Below are 18,066 nucleotides of genomic sequence, written 5' to 3' on the forward strand. Positions count from 1 at the left end.
TAACGTATTACAAAGAATAGTGGAATTGGAGTGTACAAGTATGGAAGGGGCCATGGCTTACTTGAAGTAGACTATCTTCTCAGGCTAAGCATAGTGCTGTGCTGAATGTTATTATACTCAGACATATATATACATGCTACATAGATATGCAGTATGCACATATAAACAGCATGCATAGATATATACACCAGTTATACATACACATACATGGTGCACATGTGCACATATAAGTTCAAAATGTGCCACAGGGACTCTGTGTGTGTCTGTGTGTATATACATATATACACACACACACTATATATATATGTGTGTATATATACACATATATATACAGACAGAAACATGTGTATATACGTGTATGTGTATACACACAAAAATCATAGGTCTGGATAAACACACACCACATGGAAACATATACACACATACATAAAATAAATATGCACATATATGAGACATATATGTCTCATTTCCCTCCCAAATGGTTATATAGACTCTCTGTCCCCAACCTGTGGTAGAACCTTCCAAGTTCCTATTGGTCTGATCATCCACAGCTAGACACACTGTATACTGACTCTGACATCGTGATGTCATTTTGGTCTTTTAGAGCATGAAGGACAAACGGCCATACAGTGATAACACCACACATACACATATGTGTGTTTGTGTCTTATTTAAACTACATTGCCTCCTTAGCCTAAGCACAGTGCTCTGATGAGTCCTACTGTATGCACCCATATATATAATTCTATATGAATATGTGCACACATACATGTAATGTGTGTATATACATATATATGTACTGTGTTTATATGTAATATATATTCAAATTATGACACAGGGCTAAGTACATGTATACACACATATGTGTACATATGTGTATATACACATGCACACATGGAAATCACAGGTCTGGATAAATATATACTACATAAAAATGTGTATATATTATCTAGATATAGATGTGGCTATTTCTAGATATAGAGTCTGTCTAGCTAACATTACACATGCACACACATATGTGTGATTTCACTGGTACAGGAAAATCCCAGTGAGAAAACTCCCTCTGTCAATGGCATTACAACCACGCTATGAGCTAGAGTCTCACTAATCCTCGTTTTGTAGAATATGAAAGCAAAGTGATTTTCCTAAGGTTATACAGCAAATGGCAGAGTTAGAACCTGAACATGGACATTGTGGCTCCTGGCTCAAGGTTCAGTCACTGCCTCTCTATGATCCTCATGTAACAGATGAGAAAACTAAACCTGAGATGGGGAGTTATTCTGGCCACATTCGTAGTCACTAAATGGCAATCACAGTTCCAATTCGGATATTCTGCCTCCATGTCCAATGTCCATTATGTTAACATCACAGTGGCCTTGACAGATCAGAAATGATATGAGCAAATTTCCCTATTTAATCTTGTTAAGGGGACTTTGCCCTGCACGTAAGACAAGATCTTTATGCTGCAGAGTTCCCATCGCCATTCAATGAATGACCTCATGCTGAAATTCTGATAACTCGGATGCTAACACCTCCTTAATAACCTTCATACTATACTCAGGATTTAGTGAAAAATGAAAAATCTCAGATAGAAATGAAAAAACCACCTCCTTTTCAGATCTCCATACTCTGGTCAGTGATCTAGAATTAAAAGGCTCTATATCTATATAATGGTCCTATGAAGTGACTCCTTCTCTGATATTCATAGGTAAATAAGGATATTAGTAGTAAATACTAAACTGAAATCAGAAGCACAGATTCATATTACCAAATTCTAATGAGTAGGTTGTTTAACAACATTCATAGGATATCTGCAAGATCCAGGTTTGGATACCTATTTATCCGTCAGTCTATAACAAGAGTTAGCAAACTACTTCCCACAGGACAAATCCAACCCACTGCATTTAAAAATGTAAAAACCATTCTTAGCTTATGGGACATCTTAAAAAAAACAAACAAACCAAAACAACAAAGAAAACTCCAAACAGGCAGCAGGTCAGATCTGGCCTACAGGACATAGTTTGCCAAGCTCTGTAAGTTGGTACTGAGCCACTTCTCATTTGGGTAAATGTGTTATTTTCTTCAGCATATTGGGATCTCTCCTCAGCCAGGCCCTGGGAAGCAATTTGGTTCAGTGGAAAAAGTGATTCTGAGTTAGAGGACTTGGGTTCTATTGATGACCTGGGTGAGCTGTGCATGTGATAACTTCCTCCTTGAAGGGGCTGGACTGAAATGGCCTCTAAGATTTCACCCAACTCTCAATGACTGACTGTTGGCTAACGCATGGGTGGGATCACCCAAACACGGAGAACATAGGGTCTTGTTCATATCTAAATGTCAACTAAAGGTGCATTTGTGATCATGTTCTAAAGACAAATGCTAAAGGGACTTACAGATTATCCAATTATTGAAATTATTAAACTTTCTTTGATGAGGATAAGAAGGAGTTCATGGTATGAAAGAATCAGATTATTAAGAGATGAAAAGGATCCTAGCAGTTTTCTGGTTCAGCCCCCAATCATTTTACAGATACAGAAACTGAGACCAAGAGAGGTTAAGTGACTTAATGAGTCTCTATCCAAATGTCTCCTCTTAGTCATGCCATGGACTACAGAATTAGAGCCAGATGAAATGCCTACTCCTTCCTCTTACACAAGAGCAGGCGAAGGCCAAGAGAAGTCGAGGTTACATAAGTAGCAAATGGGAGAGCTGGTATTTGAATGCCGATTCTCTGACTCAAAATCTAGCACTCAACTTTCCCCTGAATCATACTCTTTCCACTGAACTGCTCTCAAGCTCTGGCTGAGGAGAGATTCCAAGATTCAGCAGAAAATCCATATTTATATGAATCAGAACTGGCTTACTATAGACCTGTAGCTGTATTTAGCCACGTTTAGCCAGGCTGGCCCTTGGAGGATGGGCATAGATAGTCTGTCACTGTCCCCTAATAGAAACCTTTCCATCCAGGTAGGACCTTCTAGGGTCATGCTCATTCCACAGAGAGGTATCAGAGTGGAGGGCTTTAGCAAAAGAGAATACATTGGACTATCCGGAAACACTTTAATAAAAATATTTGTATTATATTTTATTCCTTACAAAGAGTCTTCACACATATTACCTTGTAGAATCTTCACAATAACCCTGTGAGGCAAAGACAGTGGGTATTATTTTACTAATTTTACAGAAAAGGAACTTGTGATTCAGAGAAGTCAAACAACATCTCTAATATTGCTCTGCTTGTCGACAGTGCAGCCAGGATACAAATCCAAACTTTGTGGAACCAAACCCACTGAAAACATAATGGAGCTAGGAGTCATGGGACCTAGGTTGTAAAGCTAATCCATCCACCAATTAGCTGGGTGGCTTTGGGAAAGTCAGAAATATTCTTGGCCAGAGAATTTAATAATGTCTGTCCTGTTCAAAAAACCCAAGTGGCTCCCTATTACCTCTAGGATCAACTAGAAAATGCTCTATTTGGCTTTATAATTTAGTTCCTTTCGCTCTTTCTTGTTTTCTTCTCTTTCGTTTGCTTTTTTTGTTCTCTGCTATCCAGCAGTACTGGCCTCCTTTCTGTTCCTTGGGTAAGGCATTTCATTTCCTGACTCTGCTCATTTTCACTGGCAGTCCCCTGGCCTGGAATTCTCTCCCTCCTCATCTCTGTCTTCTCTTGGCTTCCTTCCAGTCTTACCTAAAGACTTACCCACCTTCTACAAGAAACCTTTCCTGGTGCTCCTTCATGCTAATGCCTTCTCTTTCAGACATCTCCAGTTTCTCTTGTGTATATCTTGTTTGCACATGGTTGTTTATGTGTTGTCTCTCCCATCAGACTGTGAGCCCCTTGAAATCAGGGACTGTTTATAGGTTACTTTATATCCGCAGTCAACACAGTGTCTGTAGGCACTTAATAAATGCTCATTAACCTGACTTTACTGTTAAGAAGTAGAGGGGTGGTCATCTGCATTTGGAGAGGAGGGTACACATTAGTGTACTCATCTAGAGGAAATCACAAATCCTTGAAGTATTAACGTCAGTCAGCCAATGAACATTTATTAAGCACCTCTTATGTTCCAGGCATTGTTCTAAGTGTTGAGAATACATAAAAAGGCACAGGTAGTCCCCACTCTCAAGGAGCTATCAATCTGATGGGAGAAGCAACATGAAAACGACGTGCAAACAAGACAAAAGGGAGGTAGGTAATCAAGAGCGGAAAGGCAATAGCATTAGGAAGGATCCGAAAGGTTTCTTGTAGACAGTGAAATTTTAGTTGTAACTTGAAGGAAACCAAATAAATCAGGAGATGGAGATGAAGAGGGAAAATGTTTCAGGCATGAGCATTAGCCTGAGAAATAAATACTTGACTATTCATCCACAGTGATGAATACATTTGTACCAGGCATGTGATCTAAAAAGAATGCTGATTTTATTCGTTTTAATACTATTAGACTCAGAAAGGCAGAGAGGTGTCACAGTGGATAGAGCACTGGACTTCTGTGAAGTCAATTAGACCTGAGTTCCAATCAAGCCTCAGACACTAGCTCTGTGACCCTGGTCAAGTCACCTTACTCCTTTTTGTTTTGATCTATAAAACAAACTAGAGAAGGAAATGGCAAACCATCCCAGGATCTTTGCCAAGAAAACTCCAAAAGGGGTCATGAAGAACTGGACATGACCAAAACGAACGAACAACAAAGACTTAGAACATATGAAGAATTGCAGTGTATATGTATATGATATATATGTGTGTGCACATATATTAATATATGTTCTTTTATAATTTCTTCTTTTTCCTCCAAGGATTTGTAGTATATGGACACATATGTGAGGAAGAGGTATGGAATATTAAGGGGAAAAAATCCCCAAATGATTTGACTCTGGAATTCACTCACATAAACACACTCATTCTGAGCCAGCCTTGATCTTGCCCCATCTGGATTTCATCCCATTCCTCGTGGTTTGAAACTTGGATGGATAGCATGGGGAAGGTGGCATGAGGTTATATATTCTCTAATGCCGATAATAAATTCAGAAATAATCAAGCATTAAGAGCACATACAGCCACATTTTATTTTATACACTAGATCTTACCTAATTTTTTTTTGTAAATTGAGTTTTTGTAAATGATATTATATTTTAAAATATGATATAAAATGCATAAACTTCTAAAGTAAAGGAATTCAATGCTCTTATAAAGTGAAAAATTTATCATAACAGTTTTGTCAGTCCAGACTTCCTCAAAGCCAAGTATATCTGCTGAACACATACAGACACCAAGAGCCACTGCACACGTATGCAGAGCTTTGATGGTTTTCCCGCTTTTTTAGCCCATATCACACAAGCATAATAGCTTCTTCCTTAGTTTCTCCAGATGATGAAGGGTTTACAAAATGGGAAGATGAAATGGAATGGTTTGGCAATGGATCACGCTTTCAGTTTCAGTGTGAAAATATTTAATAAAGAAAAACAAATAAACCCATTTATAGGAAACCAGAGCAGAGTCAGATCTCATATGGGAAGACAGAATTACTAAATTCTCCCAGAAAACTAATAGAATTCCATGTAATTTATGTGAACCAAATCAGCTTAAAACTCATTTTTCTTCTCACTGAATAGCTGATGTTTATAAAGTGCTTTTCTTTCAGTGACCTCAGCATAATATCCTGAATCCTTATAGATTTAGTGAATCCAGAGATTTTTCTTTAGAGGCAGCGAGTAGGTGGCACAGTGGAGATTTGGTGGTACAGTGTAGAGATTCTGGTCTGAGTTCAAATCCTGCCATCAGACACTTACTAGGTGTGTCACCCTGGGCAAGTCACTTAACTCTTTTTGCCTTCATTTCCTCCTCTGTAAAATAAGCTGAAGAAGGAAATGGCAAACCTAGTATCTTTGCCAAGAAAACCCCAAGTGGGGTCACAAAGAGCTGGTCATGGCTGAAAAATAACTAACAACAGGAAGCACGGTACACAGTACACTGAACTTCAAGTCAATTAGACCTACATTCAAAAGGTGCCTCAGATATTTACCACCTCTGGGCAAGTCACTGAATTTCTCAATTTCCTCATCTGTAAAATGGGGATAATAATGGTGCCTACCTCAGAGTGTTCTGTGAGGCTCAAATAAGATAACATATCTAAAGTCCTTTACAGTATAAATGTATTATGTAACATGGTGCTTTGCTATATAAATGTTATTTTTTTTAGAAAAAGTTTTCATAAGTTTTATGTATCTGGACTAAATAGCAAACCTGTGTTTACATCTGGAAAGAGGAAAATTTTCAATTCCTTTCAGCTGATAACCATAATAATAGCCAACATTCATCTAGTGTTTGCTATGTTCTAAGCCCTAGGCTATTACCTCATTTTACCCTCATAACAACCCAGGGAGGTAGATTCTACATTGTTCACATTTTACAGTTGAGGAAACTGAGGCAAACAGAGATTAAGTGACTTCCCAGCTAGTAAGCATAAGTAAGTAAGCTAATAAGGCAGTATTTGAACTCATATATTCCTGTGTCCAGGCTGGAACTCTATCCACTGTACTGTAATGGCCATTAAGCATTTGCTATATGCGTAACAGCAGCTAGGTGATGCAGTGAATCGAGCACCAGGCCTGGAGTTGGCAAGACCCGAGTTCAAATCTAGCCTCTGACACTTACTAGCTGTGTGACCCTGGGCAAGTCACTAAACCCTGTTTGCCTCAGTTTCCTCATCTGTAAAATGAGCTGTAGGAGGAAATGGTGAACCACTCCAGTATCTTTGCAAGAAAATTCCCAATGGGGTCATGAAGAATTGGACACAATTGAAAAATGACTGAACAACGAGAAGGGAAAATCTGCCTGAAGGTTGTAGGTACATATTCGTTGGCCACATCTGTTTCTTACCAAAGAATTACCCTTTAGTTACAGAATTCTTAGCAACCTCCCTTAAGGGGACAAATTATCCTTTACCCAAGAACTACAAAAATTGTCCCATGTAATGAATTTTGCTAATCACTCTTCCATGTGTTTTTCAGCTGTGGGATCTAAACATCTGTTACGAACCTTCACAATATCTCCTTGGAATAGAGTGGAAGGCAAACATTCTCAAACCTAGTTTGCAACACACAAACACACATACACACATATATATGTACACATATGTATCTTTTTTCCTAGGGTGTTTTAAGGGTTGTAAAGTACCCCATCTTCTCTGAACCTCAACAACAACTTTGTGTAATAGGTGGTACTTTTATCTTCATTTTAGAGGTGAGAAAACTGAAACTAAGAAATATTAACTGATCTTCCCAGGGTCACACAGTAAGAATCTGGATCAAGATTTGAACACAGCTCTTTGTGACTCCAAGTCCAGTACTCATCCACTGTTCCACCTAGCTGGAACCAAAAAATAGGTTCCTACCACTCCAGTGTTCCACCTAGCATATCATGGTTCTTCCACATAAATTACTTAGTTGTGTCTGGTACTTTGTGACCCCATTTGGGGTTTTCTTGGCAAAGATACTGGAATGATTTGCCATTTCCTTTTCCAGCTCATTTTACAGATGAGGAAACTGAGGCAAACAGGGTTAAGTGACTTGCCCAGGATTACACAGCTAGTATGCATCTGAGGCTGGATTTGAACTCAGGTTCAAATTCCAAGTCTAGCACTCTATTCACTGCACCACCTAGCTGCCCTACTTGCAAAAATTAAGAACGCAAAATTTTTTAGTAAGATTAAAACCTCAAACTTTTAGGGAGTTGGCATATATTCAGTATTTACTTATTTATTTATATGTTACTGACCCCCTAACCTCCCACTAGAATCTAAACTCCTTGAAGGCTGAAACTATTTCATTTTGGTCTTTTCTGTCTCTGGCTCCTAAGACACAGTAGGTACTTAATAAATGCCTGTTGAGTTTCAGGTCACAGGAGAGCTTTACTCTTTTGAAATTTCATTTTAGTATCACACTTTGAGAATAAATGAGTTTAGCTGTGAAATTCTGACTCGGAACCACCTTCCGTCTGGGCATGTCTGTCTTTATGAGCATATTAAGCACCATTCTATTGTGGCATGGTATTTATTGTAAATGGGCCTAAACTACCAGAACGTGTAACATCGCTTCATATTGAGACTCAGTAATCTGAGATCTACTTAGGCTGGAAAATGTACAGAAAGGTTGCACACTGATTTTCAGCAGGGAAAACGGCTATCAAATCAATGAATGTAGTCTTCTGCACAAATGGCGAATGAGGGAGTGTGAGGCCCCCGCAGGGCTCTGCTTCTTACTGCAAGTGCCAGATTCCTCATGCCTGGAAGTCTGACAGTAGTCACCAGCTCAGTGCTTCCCAAGCGGTTCAAAGCTGTGACGAATGATAGTTTGATTTTATCTTAATGTTTCTGCCCTTCTCACTTAAGAAAGTGCCAAATAAAAGATACTTGTCATTATGCAATTCTTATTATGATTAATTAATCAGTAAACAAACATTTATTGAGCACCTGCTATGTGCCAGGCACTGTGCTAAGCACCAGGGATACAAACAGAGGAAAGAGACAGTTGCCCTCAAGGAGTTCATGATCATCGAAAGATCATTTTTATATAAAAAAAATCACATTTAAAAAGATTACTCGGATTAGGATTTTTAAAGAATTTTAGAGGACTGCCATGTTGTTCTTCAGGTCACTGGTTACATTGTATGTGTGTGTGTTTGTCCTTCGTTGCCGAAGAAGACCACGCCATCAGGGAAATGATGACATGACTTGCCCTTGACTTTGTTTTGAGTGAGGGAGGGCTGTGCAGGTCACCAGCCTCACTTCTCCTCCAGAGCCATCTGAATCCAGTGACCAGATATTCATCAGGATGACTGGAGATGACCCAGGATGCGGCAATTGGGGTTAAGTGACTTGCCCAAGGTCACACAGCTAGTGAGTGTCAAGTGTCTGAGGTGAGATTTGAACTCAGATCCTCCTGACTCTTGCACTGGTGCTCCATCCACTGCACCTTTTTAAATGGGGTTGACATTCCTTGTTCTTATTATGGAGGCATGGGTTTAGAATCAGATTGTTTGGGCTAAAATCTTATCTGTGCTACTGGTTGGCCTCAGTTTCCAAATATTGTAAAATGAAGACTAGCTAGTCCTTAAGGTCTCTTCTACCTTTATATTCATCATTCTATGATCCCGTGATCTCTAGGGTCTCTTTCAGCTCTAAATCTTATCATTCTATTTTTAAATGATACTCTCATTGGGTCACTTTATTCTTTCCCTTCATTCTCCTAGTACCTGCTCTCTTTTTATTTTTACTTATCTTATACACTCCCAAATTGGGCAGCTAGGTGGTGCAATGGATAGAATGCTGGGTCTAAAGTTAGGAAGACCTGAGTTCAAATCCAGCCTCAGACACTGCCCAGCTGTGTGACCCTGGGCAAGTCACTTAAGCCTGTTTGCCTCAGTTTCCTCATCTGTAAAATGAGGGAGAAGGAAGCAGCAAACCACTCCAGTTTCTTTGCCAAGGAAACCTCAAATAGGATCATGAGCAGTCAGACATGACTAAAACAACTGAACAACAGCTTCTGTGGAAGTGACTTAAGAGTAGGAAATATATTTAATAGATGAGCTCCTCTATTATGCTATTACTAAAGTTATGCTATTCCTTTTCCTAAAGGACAAACTGTTGTTTCCTCTTTACAAGGTAGTTACTGGATTTAGAAGGAAGGCTGTAAGTGCGTGCATGTGTGTGCATCTTTGTTGGTGTCACTGAATCTGTCAGTGCTCTCGGTCAGTGCTCAAACTCAGTTAGAAAGAGGCATCACTAAACTGTATGTGAGAATCCCTGTGAACTGCATATTAACTTAGAAAACCACGTATTAATATTATCTGTGTTTTATTGTTTTTTATTTATTTTCTAAAATATTTCCCAATTACATTTTAATCTGGTTTGAGTTATTCTCAGGAGTGCTATGAGATGTATGTGGCCCACAGGCCACATGTCTGACATAACATTCTAGAGATAACTCTAAAGATGCTACGGTGCAGATCTGTACGGGAGAGGGAGGTATTTATACCAGTGAAATCATAGCTTGGGAGCCCATTTCTCCCCTTTACTCTCTTCTAACAATGTGAAAAATACTCTACTAGTTACTGGAGATACAAAGATGAAATAAGGCAGAATTCTTGCCTTAAAGAACTTACAGTGTAATAGAGGAGATATAACAGTTACCCAAGTGACCATGAGCAAAATGTAGTATGTTTGAGAAGGAACTTATTTTGAGAAGAGAAGTCCCAGGAGGGAAATGGTAGCTGTCTCCAAGTGTATGAAGGCCTATCCTATGTAAAACACATTAGATCCAACAGAATGTTAGCTACTTGAAGGCACAGACTGATCTATTTTTGTCTTTCTACCCATAGTGCCTAGCATAGTATCTGGCACATTGATTGGCTGGTTGGTTATTTTGTTTGACTGAAGCACAAAAGTAAGAAGAGCAGGTTAAAGTTACAGAGATGCAGAATTCAAGTCAACATAAGGAAAAAACCTCCTAATATTTAGAGCTGTCCAAAAGTGGCCTGGGTTGCTTTGGGAGTCAGTGAAATCCCTATCAAGAAAGGTCTTAAAGTAGTCTGGATTCGCCTTTATAGCGAAGTTATATAGGGATATTTACTTAAGTATACATTAGATAGCCTCTAAGGACATTTTCAACTGTATGATCATATATGTATGTGTGTGTGTGTGTATAATCATGGATCATATAAGAGGTGTGAGGCGTATCCTTAAAAATTTGAATAGGTAGAGATAATTTTTAACTGGAGGAAGTGGGGGAAGGATCAGATATGGTTTCATGAAAAAGATGGACCTAGAAGGAAAGAATTTTAATAAGTGGATATATGTATGTCTCCAGGGGGAGTGGATTAAGGGAGGAAACAATTCAAAGCAAGGGAGAAAGCATAATCAAAGGCACGGAGGTAAGAAAAGCATGAGGGATGGAGAATTGTCTAGTGTGGGTGAAATAAAGCTCAAAAGGCACATGAAAATCAGTTTGCGGAGAACCTTGAATACTAGCATAACTGATTCAGGTTTTATTTGCTATGTAAATGAGATGTCATTGAAGATTTATGAATAAAAATATGCAATCATATAGCTAAGTGGGCAGCCAGAACAAAAACCCCTATCATTTGACTGTTGGCCCAAGACCCTCCCACTAGATGACACGATTTCTTGTGGAGCTCAAGTGCCAGACACATTCCTGAGTAAATGGAATTGATCCCAATGCGTCATTGGGCTCTACTTGGAAATACCTGTTGCTCTCAAGACTGAATACACTTTTGACTGTTCCATCAGTATAAGAAATATGAATTGTTTAATAAAGAAGATTAGAACTACATCACCTTGAATTTATTTACACTTTTAATTTTTGAAGCACTTTTACATGTCCCATCTCATTTTATCTGATCCTTGTAACAACTCTGACTCAAAAAGTAAAATATTATTTCCCCTCATTTTATAAACGAGGAACTTGAAGCACAGAATGGCTTAGTATTTTTCTGAATGTCAAAAAACACTTGGGGGGCAAGGCAAGATTACAGTTTGGGTCTGCTGACTCCTACCTCAAGGTTCCTTCTACTAGATTTCTTATCGAGTATAATTGACATGTGATATAACTGGCATATCCTAGGGCACATGAGCAAAATTAGGTTGCTTGATATGAAAAAGGAGACTTGAGATGAAAACACACACACATGCACACACACTCTCTCTCTCTGTGTCTATCTTTCTTTCTCTCTCTGTCTCTCTCCATGTCCTCTCTGTCTTTCTCTGCAACTCTCATTCTTTAAAGAATCTATTCACAACCACTGTGAGAAAGATAAAAAGAAAGAACGATAATTACCTAGCATGACGAAGGGGACTCCAAGGAAGGTGGAATTATATTTCCCACCAGTCAGATTGATGATCCCGGCTGCAGTTAGTGTGGCCAGGCTCACTGTGACCAATCCAAGGAGGCCCAGCCAGGGTTTGCTGCGGACACAGTCCTGCATGGAGCAACAGAGGACAGCCATAGTGACCATTAGGACCAGGCTCGTGATCAGGTAACGTTCAGATACGCGGCTGGTCTTCTGAAAGTCTTCCCTCAGCGTCGACGATGTGTAAGGGTACATTTTGATTTTCCCGTTAGATTTCTGGAAAAGTTTGACTGTGTCACAAAAGTTGGACTCCCACCTCTCTGCCACCATGTCGTTTAGAGAGTTGAGTGTCTGCAGATAATAGGTGAGCTGGACGGCTTGTGCAGATTTGACCTGATCTTTGCTGTGCACGGTGACACCACCCAACTGATGTCCATTATACACTTCCCTCCCATCTTTTAAGTGAGTGATGGGATATGTGATTGCAAAATTGGTCCGGTTTGTGGCACGAGCAGTCTTTAATTCCTCCAGGACATGCACTATATCATCCACTATGCAAGTCTTATCGTTATTCAGGATACATATGTGAGCGAACGTATAATTAAAACCAGGCCTTTGTACTTGCATCCTGGTCACAGCAGAGTGCAACTATGGGGGAAAAAAGGACAGTCAGTATCGATGATCAAAGTCTGCATCACAACAGGCACAGAGATATTAACTTTGCTGACATTCTTCATCCATTTATTTATTTTTTTGTTAACCCATTTGGTTTAAGTGAAAAAAATGTCTGATTAATGCTTTGTTATAAAATCACAAAACTGTTGTAACAATATAAAGTACGCCTTAAATATTAGTGTGTTCCCCAAATGCACTTTACTCATAACTCAATTAGGTTTAGATTTATGGAAATGGCATATCCACCGCTCCTTAAACTCCCTCTAGTAAAAAAAAAAATAGTCTAGTGAGCTACAGTGCTTCATTTTTAGATGACCAGCTACAAGTGCAAAGGACTTGTGTAGATCAGTTCCTTACAGGCAATTCACAGATAACCAGAATGGCCAAACGATAAGCTCATCAGCTTCAATCATTGTGGATCATAAAGGTAATGAAATGTTCACTTTGTTGCTGGTACAATTCACAGTCTGTTTTTAATGTCTGGGCATGTGAAAGGAGGCTGTAGAGATAATAGCTGTGAATGTTACTAAGGATCAGGGAACACTGGCATCACTCAAAGCCATGTTAGTGATGATCTGTCTAATATTCAAATAAACTCTCAGTGTCCAGGATTTCCCTGTGCTTCACCACAGTGTCCCAGAAACAGAGCTATACGTATAGACTTATTGATTACCTAGAACTGAAAAGGACTTGTAGAGGTCATTTAGCCCAACTCATTTTACAAATGAGTAAACTGAGTCCATGCCTTCTACTGCCTTCCTTCCAATAGCACATAAGCTCCTTGAGGGCAGAAATGATTTTGTTTTGACCTTTGCATTGCCAGTACCTGGCATATAATAGGCACTTAATAAATGCTATTTAGCAGCAGCTAGGTGGCACCATAGTGCACAGAGTATCGAGCCTGGAGTCAGGAAGACTCATCTTTCTGATTTTAAATCTGGCCTCAGACACTTACTGGCTATGTGACCCTGGGCAAGTCACTTAACCCTGTTTGCCTCAGTTTCCTCATCTGTAAAATGAGCTGGAAAAAGAAATGGCAAACCGCTCCAGCATCTTTGCCAAGAAAGCCCCAAATGGGGTCATGAAGAGTCAGACACGACTGAAAATGACTGAACGACAAAGATGCTAGTTAACCGAATTGCCCAGGGTCACCCATGGAGTAAGTCATATAGGCAAGATGCAAATCCATATCTAGGGCTCTTTCTACTAGCATGCATGAGGGCTTTAAGGTTCCTGACAGCAAAAATTTTTGAATCTGAACTCTCCTGACTCTACCTCTAAACTAGGTTCAAGTGTGAACTTGTACTCCTTGATGCACTGATTACATATGGGATAAAATTGCCAAGAAAAAGATGGTGCTCGGTCTGTGCTTACAAAGGCACTACTTATTTAACTCTTCTCATAGAACTGACCAACCACTTAACTCAACAGACCAAGAAGTCTGAATCCTTTTTACTGATTTGTGTTCAAAGGAATTTTCAGTTGTTTTGTTATAAAGTTTGAGTGTGTAAGGCATTGTGCCTTACACATCATAAGGGGAGTGAAGATGTGATTTCTGTGAACAAAGAGTTTGAAATGTTGTGCTTTGTAGAGTTCCAAATTGACTTTTTAAATAAATAATTTTAAACCCACAATGAGATATATGACTAACTGTTTAGAGTAAAAAAGAGAAAGTAAAAACTGGAAAATCTGGTTCATACCATCTGTAATTAGACTTGTAAAATCAGCACTTAGAAATGCACTTGTTGAGTCATTTCAGTCGTGTCCCATTCTCTATGACCCCATTTAGGGTTTTCTTGGCCAAGATACTAGAGTGGTATTTGCCATTTCCTTTTCCAGATCATTTTACAGGTGAGAAACTGAAACAAACAGGTTAAGTGGCTTGCCCACAGTCAAACAGCTGGTATCTGAGGCTGGATTTCCTTCTGTCTCCATGGCACCACCTAGCTGCTGGATGAAAGGTACTCTAATTTTCATTGGATTTCAATTTTCAATATATCTGTTTCACAGAATTACAGATTTTTAGTTTGAAGGGGAACTTAGAAACCACTGAGTCTAATCCATACTTGAACAAGAATCCTCTCTACAACATAATCCAACAAGGGGTCATCTAGCCTCTGAAGATGTCTGCTGTACGGAAACCCACCATCTCTTGGAGCATTGTGGACAGCTCTGTTAGGAAGTTCTTTACAATGAGCTTTTTTCTACCTTCCAAGTCTGGTTCTTAGCTCTGGCCTCTGGCCGTGCAGAACATGCTCAATCAAACAGGGTATGTGACAGTCTTTAAATATTTATAGCCACTGGTTTAACTCTAGAAGGGATGTTAGAAACTATCTCAAACCACTCATTTTATAGGTGAGTTCCACAGAGGTGAAGTCATTTGCCCAAGGTCATACCAGGACCAGAGCCAGATCCTCTGGCTCCACATACAGTGCTCTTAACAACACTACTTGATGATAATAATCATACTCCGCCCTCCCCTTCTTCTCCCTACCCTACCAAGTCTCTTCTCCAAGCTAAACAGCTTATGTTCCAGAGACACTTCCTTATTCAGCCTTATCTCAAGGCCTTCCACTATCCCAGTTCTTTATTAATGTCCTTTCTAAAATGTCTTAATCCAATCTGAAAACAATAGTCCAGACCTGTTCTGACCATATCACTTCCATTTTATCATGGGTGTACAGACCATGGTAGATATTTAAGTTTGTTGAACCAAATTAATGTCTTTTTTACAAGGGCATGTGGCAGTCATTGTTTCACTAAAACAGAAACAGAAAGATATTTAATATGTAAAATAAAGTGCAAAATCTGCACAGTTGAGTGTTCCATGCTCTATGACTTTTAAGCATAGATTCCCCTGCCCCTCATATCTAGGCTTGGCAGTTTGGGGAAAATTTTGCTTTATGCATATAAGTGTACATGTAACATTTATAATCCCCTTTCAAAAAGTCCAGGAGGCAGCAGTTGCCAAGGTTTATGCCAGCCTCTACAAAACCTGGAACTAGGAGTGTTAGCACCTGTTCCTCCATGCCACTGGGCCCATGGACTCTAGGTTCCTATGTTCATGAGAACTACGCTAGTTTATTATGCTGGATTAGAATTCCACACTCCCCCAAATTTCACCGTGGTATGTCCTCCTTACCCCTTTTCAAAATGAACTAGGAGACTATTTCTTACAGAAGTCTAACCATATGCTAAATTTTTGTTTGGATGCTTTTGGATTAGCGATGAGCAAAATGTCTTAAATGTTTTTAAGCTGTGAAAGTATATTTATATCCAATCTTCTGCAACTCAGAAAAATGACTGGGTGGATTTTCATTAAAAATAAAAACAACACACACACACACACACACACACACACACACACAATCCCTTCCAAAATGTAAAAGGCTATTTTGGGGGCAGAGAATATTATAGGCAAATTTGAGAAAAAATTTTTTTGGTGGGAAGTAAAAAAAAGAATTGTGGAGATGAGCAGTGACAGTAGAAAGGCTAGAGAAGGAGAGTGTGACTGATGGCATGAATATAAATACCTGATGGTTTTCTGTGACAATAAATAATATAATAAGATGATAAGTCATAGGTTGGAAATCCATTACAGCATGGGGACTTTTTAATTAACCCTTTGGGGCCATAAGGATGTTCTGTTAAAGGTGGTCTTGGGGAAGGGGACAGCTTCAAAATGCTTAACGAGATTCCCATCTTGGACAGATACTGATGAAGAGGTAACTGTGATTTAAAAGACCCCAAGTTTGGGGAAATAAGCAGTATGTTAACTGCACTACCATGGGTCCATGCTAATTCAGATAAACTGAATATATGGGAATAGCAGACCTTATGAGTCTGTGAAAGAGGCCTCTACCTTCTTAGTAAAAAATGAAATTATTTTGAATTTCCCACAGAGGGGTGGGTAGATCATATGTCATTCTTGCTGGTGGGCAGCAGGGAAAGCAATCACAGACAGGCTGGTTTCCTAGTTCATCTGGAAAAGGAGGTGAGGATGGTCAGATTTACTTATAGTAGCTGCAGTTTTATTGTAGGAGAGGAAGGTGGGACGACATGATAAAAGACATGAAAAAGAGAAGAGATTGTTTCCTGAAAAGACCAGCTATGATGCTTCAGAATTATATTATGAATTAGCTTCTTAAATAGAAAAGTATTTACTTTGTAAATCTAGTAAACTTTTTATTACGTACACTAACGTCATAGAGAAGCAGTAGGCGTACTCCAAAAAGAATTCGTTTGGTTTTGGGAATGCAATAAATAAGGTCTTTTCCTAATGATGCTTCCTTTCCTTAAGATAAAGTTAACAAACATTTCTTGAGCCAAAGAGTGGCCTTGAAGCATACTTATTGCTAAGAGAAGAGAATCTGAGAGGGAAAAAACATCAGACAAAAAACATCATTGTGGATAATCCATTCACTGGATGAACTTTTCTCCATAAAGTACACTGAACTCAGTTAAAGAAGAAACCTTTGATTTCTCTTGCTGAAATCTATTCATAGAAATGTGTGTGTGTGTGTGTGTGTGTGTGTGTGTGTGTGTGTGTGTGTGTGTGTGTAGGGGGGTACGGGGGAGAAGAAAAACTTCATAAAGTAGGACAGGTCACAAAAATACTGTCGAAAAACATAAGTTAAACATGAAAGAAAATTGTGTCGCATTTTTCCTTTGGTCAAAGAAAAACAAATGTGCTGACTGGTGGACATCTATTCCCTGTTCTAATGAAAATAGTTTTACCTTAATAGGTTATTTAACTTACATGAAGTAGGTTATTTAAGGTTATTTAACTTACATGGAAAGACTATTAGAGGATGTGGATTCTAATTTTGGCTTTACTACTTACTATTTGTGTGACACTGCACCAGCTACTTACATTTCTGTGTCTCAGATTCCTCATCTACAAAATGAGGGGTTTGGGACTATATGTTTTCTTGAGTTCCCTTCTAGCTCTGTATCTATAATTCTATGATCTGGACTTTAATTTGTTCATCTGTAAATAAACAAAAACCCCACAGAGTTGGAAAGGATAATCTCTTAGGTCGCGTTCAGATCTAATATTTTATGACTTTATAGGCCTGGACCTTAATAAAGTTATCAGTCTGTTACAGGATCATAAGATCATACAATTAGGATCAAAATGGAGCTTTTAGGGTAATAAATCACATCTCCTCATTTTACAAGTGAGGAAAATGAGGCACAGGTGAGGCGAAGGGATTTACCCAACAAATAATAGTGAGTAGTAGATCTTGGACTTACTCCCTGACTTTTTTGGGGTCTCTGGACTCCAGGCTAAGAATCCCTCAACTATGAGATCTCTTCCAGCACTACAGCCTCATGAATAGTAAAAACTAATTAAATATGCATATCTCAAGAGTCACTGATATCTGTTTGAAGTATATTAAGTTCTGATTTTTAAAAAAGATTGATAACAAATCTATTGGTGTGTAAAAACCAGAAAGAGGCAATAGAGGTTAGTGTGACTGACTAGATGCATAGGGAGAAAACAGTCATTTTCTGAAGCATTTCAC

General features: G+C 38.9%; 1 protein-coding gene across 1 annotated transcript in view; it reads right to left on the reverse strand.

The window, feature by feature from the left end:
- PTCHD1 (patched domain containing 1) overlaps nucleotides 1–18,066 on the reverse strand; it is a 68,905-nt gene that overhangs the window by 19,855 nt on the left and 30,984 nt on the right. The window contains exon 2 of the mRNA XM_072615273.1: nucleotides 11,851–12,511. Within this exon, the coding sequence (XP_072471374.1) occupies nucleotides 11,851–12,511 (661 nt within the window). The remainder of the gene's footprint in view (nucleotides 1–11,850; nucleotides 12,512–18,066) is intronic.

This window comes from Notamacropus eugenii, chromosome 5, assembly GCF_028372415.1.
Source record: "Notamacropus eugenii isolate mMacEug1 chromosome 5, mMacEug1.pri_v2, whole genome shotgun sequence".
Taxonomy (NCBI): Eukaryota; Metazoa; Chordata; class Mammalia; order Diprotodontia; family Macropodidae; genus Notamacropus; species Notamacropus eugenii.